This window comes from Lupinus angustifolius, chromosome LG17, assembly GCF_001865875.1.
Source record: "Lupinus angustifolius cultivar Tanjil chromosome LG17, LupAngTanjil_v1.0, whole genome shotgun sequence".
NCBI classification, from domain to species: domain Eukaryota; kingdom Viridiplantae; phylum Streptophyta; class Magnoliopsida; order Fabales; family Fabaceae; genus Lupinus; species Lupinus angustifolius.
In genome coordinates, this window is record NC_032025.1 from 4,768,090 (window position 1) to 4,777,001 (window position 8,912).

General features: G+C 33.7%; 1 protein-coding gene across 1 annotated transcript; it reads right to left on the reverse strand.

The window, feature by feature from the left end:
• On the reverse strand, positions 1,311-1,951 carry LOC109331989 (glycine-rich cell wall structural protein-like). The gene has a single exon (XM_019566824.1). The coding sequence runs from the start codon at positions 1,778-1,780 to the stop codon at positions 1,349-1,351; it is 432 nt and encodes a 143-aa protein (XP_019422369.1). The 5' UTR covers positions 1,781-1,951; the 3' UTR covers positions 1,311-1,348.

Here is an 8,912-nt window from a genome sequence, read left to right on the forward strand (position 1 = left end):
ATAAAAAATGCACTACATGTACAATGCAAGTTTAGAAAATAAAAATCAATATCTCATACGCCATTCTTTTTAGACTGACTATTATTGGACAAATAAAATACATAACTTGAAGAAATAGAACATTTGCTACAAGATCTAGTTTTGTTGAATAAGAATGAGGTTTTCGCTCAATAAGACTATTTCAGTGAACGAGAGTTCTTTCATTTTTTGATTAAACAAGATAGGATGTTCTTCATTTCTTATTAGGACACAGGAGATAATCCCACCACAAAAAGAAAGTGCAGGCATTTTTGTCTTTCAAATTAAAACGAAAATTCATAGCAATTGCACCAATTATTTGTACTTGCTTGCATACTTGACTAAAAACCATAAAGAATTGCATAAGAACAAACAAACGTATGTTATTAATATCTTCAATAATTGCCGCCAGCTTACCAAGTCCATCAGTATATATTTAAAAAATGTAGGATGGTAAAGACTTTCATTACAATCCAAAATATGACAATTCATTACATTCGATTTTGGCACATGGACCATGTTACTATGTTAGCCTGTTGCATAACGTGTCATGTTATCACAGCATATTTCCTCTGGGTCCAGCTGCTCATAGGTCCCATAAATCCCTGCACCATCTTTCTGTTCCCAGCATTGTGGCTACTCCAGCTGTGTAACAAGACAACAAGATATGCACCATACGAAATTTCCTTTGAATATTATAAGATATATTTTTTTTTTGAAGAATTGGATGATGATGAACATGTTAGTTGTTTTCCACTTGTATAGGTTGTAATGGTTAATTTATTTGATTATTTATTTCTCTCTGTCCATTAATACAAAACTGATATAAATATGAATCAATAATAGAATAATTATTAAAATAATGGAAAAATGATTAAATAAATTGGATTGAATCTAATGAGTATAGTGTAAAACCTCACGGGTCTTAATTTGAGTGTTAGTGAATAAATACTAACATAATAGTCTTAAAATCATTGGAAAGAAAAAATCCTTACAACAGTCCATAACATAATATTTTTACTACCGCTACCCCAAATATTTTCTCTATTAAATATGTATGATTGGTTTATGCATGCACGTTACATAGTGGTAGATGCCAACACATTAGTAATTAATTTAAGACAATGGAGTTGGAGGAATCTTAACCATTATTGATAACAATAATCGTTACATACCCTTCACCCCATTTTATATATTTACTCTCCCCTCTTCTTTTTCATCATCTACTACTACTCTACTTCTAAGCTTCTCTCTCTAACACACTCATACTCAAGTAGTTTCTCTATATTCTCTCTCTAGAAGCTAGAAGAAAAATGAGGTCTGCAACATTTCAAGTGTTTATGATTTTGGGGCTCTTAGCCACCTCATGCATAGCACAAGGACCTGTTGCTGCACCAACCCAGCCACCAACAACAACCGCAACACCACCAGCTACTCCGCCACCAGCTACTCCACCACCAAAGTCAGCACCAGCACCAGCACCAACAACAGCCACCCCACCAACACCAACACCACCAACTGAAGCTCCTGCTCCTGCTCTTGCTCCTACCACTGTTTCCCCACCATCCCCCACTCCTGCTTCTACCCCATCTGAGGCACCTACCTCTACCCCACCACCTGCATCAAGCCCCGGCACCGCCCCTTCACCGGGACCTTCCGGTTCTGCACCTGAACCACCACCGTCTGATACACCTTCATCTGCATTCTCCATCAGCAAAGCTGTTATTGTTGGCACTGCTTTTGCTGGAACCTTCTTCGCCATGTTGGCTTAGAAGTCAACATAGAGAGACTCATTCTTATGATTCGTCCACGTGGAAGCTCTTTGGCTCTTAATCTTCTTATTATTCATGGACGGACCGGATCTGTTTGATTTATTATCTGATCTTGTTGAGTAGCGTTTTCTTTTATCTTTTGTAATAATTTATTTACTTCGTTTTATTTGTTCTCTATGTTTATGTTTTGATGATTATTTGGTAATTCAATTGTTTTGGTGTTCAGACGTGTATGTATATGACGTTGATGGATGATTTCTGTGTAAATCTAATGATTTAAAGAATAATAAATAGTGTCATTCTTTTTTACTTTCTTGTAACTTAGAGCCATCTTCTTGATTTTGCACTTAATTTTAGTTAGATAAATATATTTATTAAAGAGGATCATAACTCATAGACAAACAAGCACATTCCCTCTTTTATAAGAGATATGTGTTCTCTCATTCTCCTTTTTCTCTTTCCGTAGTTCGAGCGGGCAGAAGTAGAGGTAGATATAATTTTTTAAGGGTTTACTTTTTAGTTGAATCTTGGAGGATAAATGAGGGAAGATGAAAACTTGAAAGATATGAAATAAATTTGTGAGATAAAGCCTTCTTTTTTCCTTTCATTCCCTTTTAAAAATAAACTCACAAATAAATTCTAAATGAGTTGGGATACTTTCCCATATTTGAACGTTCATATAAAATTTAATGTATATGCTGATTTGATGATTTTATAAAAAAATTTATTTAAAATCTATGGTTAAAATTTTGGTAAACTACTTGTCATCGTCTCCTTTAGGTATTAGATAATAGATCCTCTGATACCATTTCATTTTTAGTGGAGTCCAACCTAACCATAAGAAATTTATTTAATTTTCTAAAATGGCCGGCTTCTTTATTAAGAAGAGAACGTGGGTTCCTCATCTTCTCTGATTAATGCTACTGAAGATTAGTTTACTATTTTAACCCAATCAATGCCATATAAAGTTGCTTTATTGATAAACTATATTATCTAATGAAAGTGTCAAGCACGTACTCATCAGTAGCCAAAAAGATGCCCCGAAAAAGAAATTGTTTTATTAGAAGGTTTGATTGATGTGGTAAGTGTATCGTGATTTACCATGGTTAATAATTAATTTATCCCTCAATCTTATGCCCATCCAAAAAATTGATCCAATTATTCTTACATCCACAAATTCAATATGTGTTTCACACAAATTCTACTTTTATGTAAGGCTTATGTAAACCCATTTTATCCTATTAAATTTGTTATAGATAGGGTTGGCCTTTCATGGTAGTGGGGTGTAGTTTATGGTTGGATTATTAGAGTTCAAAAACTAAGTTAAGAAAGGTGAATACAAATTGTTTAATGCATTAAAATGAGTCTTTTATATAAATAAAGTACCAAATAAATCATTTGAAACATAAATGATCAAAATGAAAGTTTAATATGAGGGTTTTTTATTTGAGTAACTCAACAAAAAAGTTTAATCACAACTATCTACTTCGTGATCATTGCATATTTACTAAAATCTGTTTATTATTAAAGTAGCTAGTTAGGAATTCTGTTTGACTCATAACTTCTCAACATTGTTTTGTTTTTTTTACCACGATGAGAAGTTAATTTGTTAAATATTTCCATAACCTCCCATTCATGAATCTAGTAATTATATATTGAATGAAGTCTGACATGGTGTGTATTTCAGTGTTCTATAACTTTTCGACTGGGTTTGTATTGTTTATATATAATTAAAAGAATTTTATTGATAAAATTTAGCTAGCATGTGAGGACTTTCACCGACCTTCTAGTTGAGCATCAACTACTGTTTTTTAATGATAGTGATTCATTTATTGTTTAAGGATAGTGATTCATTTGGATGAATCTTCTTTGGTTGCTAACGCCATTGGTCCTATCAAATGGATCATACAAACAAATAATGGCTTGTGAAAATGTCTTATTTTCAATACTACAATTAATTGTGTCAATTGTCAACTGGTAACATACATGCTCATCCAGAACTCAACAAGAGTGGGAGGAAGAGACTGTGTCGAATTCCTGACTGCAAAAAACTGTCTATGGAAACATGCATCCACGCCGCACAGAATGAGCTTCTCCATATTTGCAAGTTGAGCTTTAGAGGGGAAAGACGAAAATAGAAGAATTTGAAGTCATCTTATTATCTAATTGATATATTTCATGGCTCTCGTATCTTTCCTTTCCATTTATCTCTTCCAAAATTCAAATTCCAACCAGACCCACTGTTGTGGAGGTTATGAAAATGTGAATTATACTATTAAAGCATAAAAAAGAGAATCATGTAGTGGCAGAGTGGTAGTCTATATCATCATTGCTACAATCATGACCTTCACTCATGAAAGTTTTCTTGGTCACGAGCCCATGACTAACTGCTATGAGAGCATTTCAGTCATGATATAGAATCAATCAGTGCTACCTAATATGACTATCAGTGACAATTTTGTACCTGTTTATTTGGTCAGCTACTCTAAATGTTCCTGTGTGATTTTGTTCGCTTCTTCAATAGCTCTGTTTACAAATTTAATCCCCAATCAAGAAATCTTCATGCCAAACCACCAAAGTGGTATCTTCTACTTACCAGATATAAAATTGTAACAGAAAATTGTGACCGAAAATTATGTGTAAACTGGTTTCTGAACCTGTATGTCATAACCCAAAAACAGTTATATGTTTTTTGTGTGCATATTTTGGGAACTTTATGACTGATTGGTGAGGGTTATTTTGTGAAGGAATCATGATCTTCTCAAGTAATGAGAGACAAGTTCTTGTTTTTACACTAACAGTGAAGGATACAAATGTTTTAAAGGATAAAAATGTCACATTCTTATGTTTTTTCATGTTGTTTATGATATACTTGTCTCTCCACTAATGGAGAATATCTAAACTCTGGTGAAGTGTGAACAGCCTTCTTGGTTTGTTTGGGTCTCATTCTCTATAGTCCTAGGCCATGTTGGTAATGCGAGTGATTGTTTCCATCTTCCAGAAACAAGAACATTGTATCTTCTCAGTGGTCACAACTCACAAAATCACAATCAGATTTTAATTTTCATCACCAGAGTAAAATTTACATAGATTCCTTAAAAAACAAACAACATAGAACATGGCAAACACTGAAGAAAAAAAATTGTGTCACACTGCAGTTTCAACTTTCTAGTTCACTGCAGTGATTCTTGATTTCTTGTTCATATGCAGAATACCCTAATAAGTAATGAAACAACCCTTATCTATGACCTAATCACACAGATTTTCACAGCCAATCCAAGTCCACTGGATAATTCCTTTACAAAGATATTATGCTCTGTTATCAATCATCAATTCAATGAAGACATCAGAAACAAGAACATGGTTCACAAAATACTAAATGTGACACTACTAAGTACTGGACAGAAGCAACTTCAACAATCAACATTTAAATCAATATAAGACCAACGGATCTAATCCTTGTTGGCATAACCAGTAGCATGAACAATAGATGCCTGATCAAACATTGTTGGTGGCTCAATGCTTTTTGTTCTTTGGAGGCTTGGCGTGCGGTGAAGCCTACACCTAAATGAACCAGCATGTGTAGTTGGAGAACAAAGACAATTGTTCTTGGTCATGCTTGGTTGTCTTGTAAGTACACCCTGTGTCCCTTGAAATTCCATTCCTGTACTTGATATTGCATCATTTGCGGATGAAATCTGAATTTTCATTTCCTTGGTTGTCATTTTATCACTTTCCCTGCTCTTCCTCTTTATCAATACCTGAAACTAAAATAAAAAAATCACTAACTTATAAGTTGCTAGCTATGCAAATTGTCAAGTTTGAACCATGTGATGTAACAATAGTTGGCAAACTTACCTTAAAATTGGTCTCAGAGGGTGTGAAGTTTCTGGAGAATAAGAACTTTCTTAGGAGATAGACAAAAGTTGATTGGCATAAGACATGCAATGTGATTTAAGATTAGGATTAGTATGCAACTTTTTTTTGTCACGGGTATGAAAACCTACCTCATTAACGTCCCCAGTCCCCACCTATATTTTGATCACTTTTAGATTTGGTTTATTTATGCTTATTCAACCAATGGCTACATGTTATAGCGGTTCTGGTTCATAAGTTTTTATAAAACTTTATTTATGACAAATCTTGTATGTGATATTCCATTTGCATAATTTAATATAAGAAATTTGGTATGCATAGATACACCGAATAAAAAGCATGTAGTTAATTTGGGATTAGCAGGATCCTACCTTATCTCTTCATTTTATATGGCCCGATTATGATCGGGCTTGAACATGATTGAGTTTTACTGAATTTAGGGTTAGGCTCAAAATTAGACTTTATCAATATTTAGAGACATATAAGGGACAAACATAACACAGTCCGACTCGTTCTAGGGTCATCCATCGGTCATGTTTATGTGCGTATTCTATTATGTATATATTCAATCATTAATTCTTTATGTATGCAAATGATTAATAATAATAATATATATATATATATATATATATATATATAATGAGTGTACATTACAATTAACCGATCTAAGATGAGATTAGTTTAAAAACTAACTTGTATAACATTTATCATCGTTTTTGGGTTCAAAAAATAAACCTAACAACATTTATGACCAACCCATAATCACCCTTAATTCATCCTGTAGCATGGAATAGTATCAATTTTTCCCCCTTACAATCATCTTTCTTTTATTTGTGGAGTTTCATTGAATCATGATGCAAATTCAGCTCCTCTAAATAATAAAAATACAAAGAGGGTCCCTCACTCCCTCACCCTTGTGATGACATGCATTGGGGTGGGTGTCAATTAACTTACTCTTCATTCATGTGGGTCTCAATTTGCAATATAATATTATTATATGCTCATCTCGATGGATAAGATGCCTTGTGATACAGTATCTCTTTATTGAGTGTTTGGTATGATGAAAGATAATGACATTGATCTATGATGCTTTTGTAGCAAGATTTATGTTTTTAAATCTAGCTTGCACGTATAATACTCTATTAAAGATGTGTCTCACGTATTTCTACTCTAATCTAGCAGCATGTTTAAGAAAATCACTACATGGAAATTAAGTGTTTTTACAAGTATGGCTCCCACATTGATATTACGTTGAACGATTGAAGCTATCCAATAACAAAGTCAGTTGACAAAGAAAAACTTATTGTAATGATTATTGTCACTCCAAAGTGCAAATTATCTAGTTGCACTCTATGTTATAGAACTCCTTATGGAAGCGATACTTGTTTAATAATTGTAATTCTCCTTATTAGACTCGTTAATCGATTAAGGATATAATAATCAATTAGTGATAGGAATAATTGATTATCGAATCTGTTTGTTAGTTAGTAGTTAAACTTCCTTATTTGACATGTTAGTTGAGTAGCTATAAATAGAATATATACATTTTGAATTAGTAAGTTTGTATGTTGATATTCCATACATTGTTCAATATACAATCCGAGGTTATTCATTCATACATTTCTCTCAAAACTCATCTTCTTTCATTAAAGTCCAACAGTGGTATTAAGAATAAGAATTCTTTCAAGATTGATTATGTGTGAATCTGCAAGATCAAGAAGGGGGACATGTGATCAAGAGGAAAATGTATTGGGATCTGCAAGAGGTTGTAGAGGTGAAGAATCTAACCATGATGAATGGAAATGGATTTTCAATGACATAACTAGTTCTTAATACAAAGAACTACGAAAGATGGAGGATCCAAATGAAGACAATCATTGGATTTCAAGAAGTGTATGAGATTGCGCAAAATGACTATCAAGAAATTGGTGAGAATGCAAATGAAGCTCAAAGGTCAATATATAGAGAAATGAAGAAGAAGGACTGCAAGACTTTGTTCCTAATCCATCAATGTGTTGATGGAGCCAATTTTGGGAGGATTGTTGGAGCCAAGACAACAAAGGAGACATGAGATAGCTTGGAGAAAAGCTATGAAGGTGCTGCAAAGATCAACAAAGTAAAGCTTCAAACTATGAGAAGAGGGTATGAACTTCTTCAAATGGAAGAGAATGAAGCTATATCAGATTATCTTACCAAGATCATCACTCTAACAAACCAAATGAAATCATGTGGAGAGGAGGTAAAGGATAAATCTGTAATTGAAAACAATCCTTAGGACCTTAACACCTAGGTTTGATCATATTGTTGTTGCAATAGAGGAATATAAAGATCTTGAGGACTATAAGATTGAGGAGTTGCAAAGCTCTCTTGAAGCTCATGAACAAAGACTGAATGAGAGGTATGTAGAAAATGGTGATGATCAAGCACTCCAGGCACAATTTCCCCCAGAAATCCTTTAGACAATTGTTAAGTGTCATGTTGTGAAGGAAATTCATATAAATTTTGGACACTTATGGTGTAGTTATGATGAAATTTATGCACAACTCTAAAAAATATAGTGTGATTAATCTTGTTTAAGGACCTTACATATTTTTGTGTCAATTGCAGGAGAACGAGGAGTAGAAAATATAGAAATTGAAGGAATTTGCGTAAAAGGAGCTCTCGATCTCTAGCCCAAGCAACAATTACTAATTCAAGGAAAAATGCTTAAATCACTGTCTGTCCCTCGCCCAAGCGAGAGGACTGCCGCTCAAATGACAATTTCTACTTTTGGATGTCAAAATTTATGTGTATGTCTCGCCCAATAGAGAGCACCTCACTCAAGCGAGAAATACAAGTTCAAAATTCTGAATTTCTCACCTAGGCCATAGTTGTCGCTTAAGCTAGAAGAATTTCTTAATGTTGAAATTTGCTCTCTCGCTCGAGCGAAAAACCAAAAGTCTGGAACACATATAGGTGGTTACAAAAAGAAAAGGGAGTTATCTAACCATTTTCCAAGCTTCATACACAAATTTTAGAGAGAGAAGTGGAGAGAAGTCATGAGAACGACTTTAGACCGATAATTTCTTGTAATTTCTCATGATAAGAGTGTTGTAATGGCAAGGATGAGTGATTAGTTCACTAGTGTTGGGATTGAAATGTAATCTTCTAACTTTTGTACTCCTGGATTCATTTCTTTAATATATTCAGTTATTTGATTTTGGGAATTTTATCCTGTGCTTAATGCTTGAATTTACTTTGCTACTG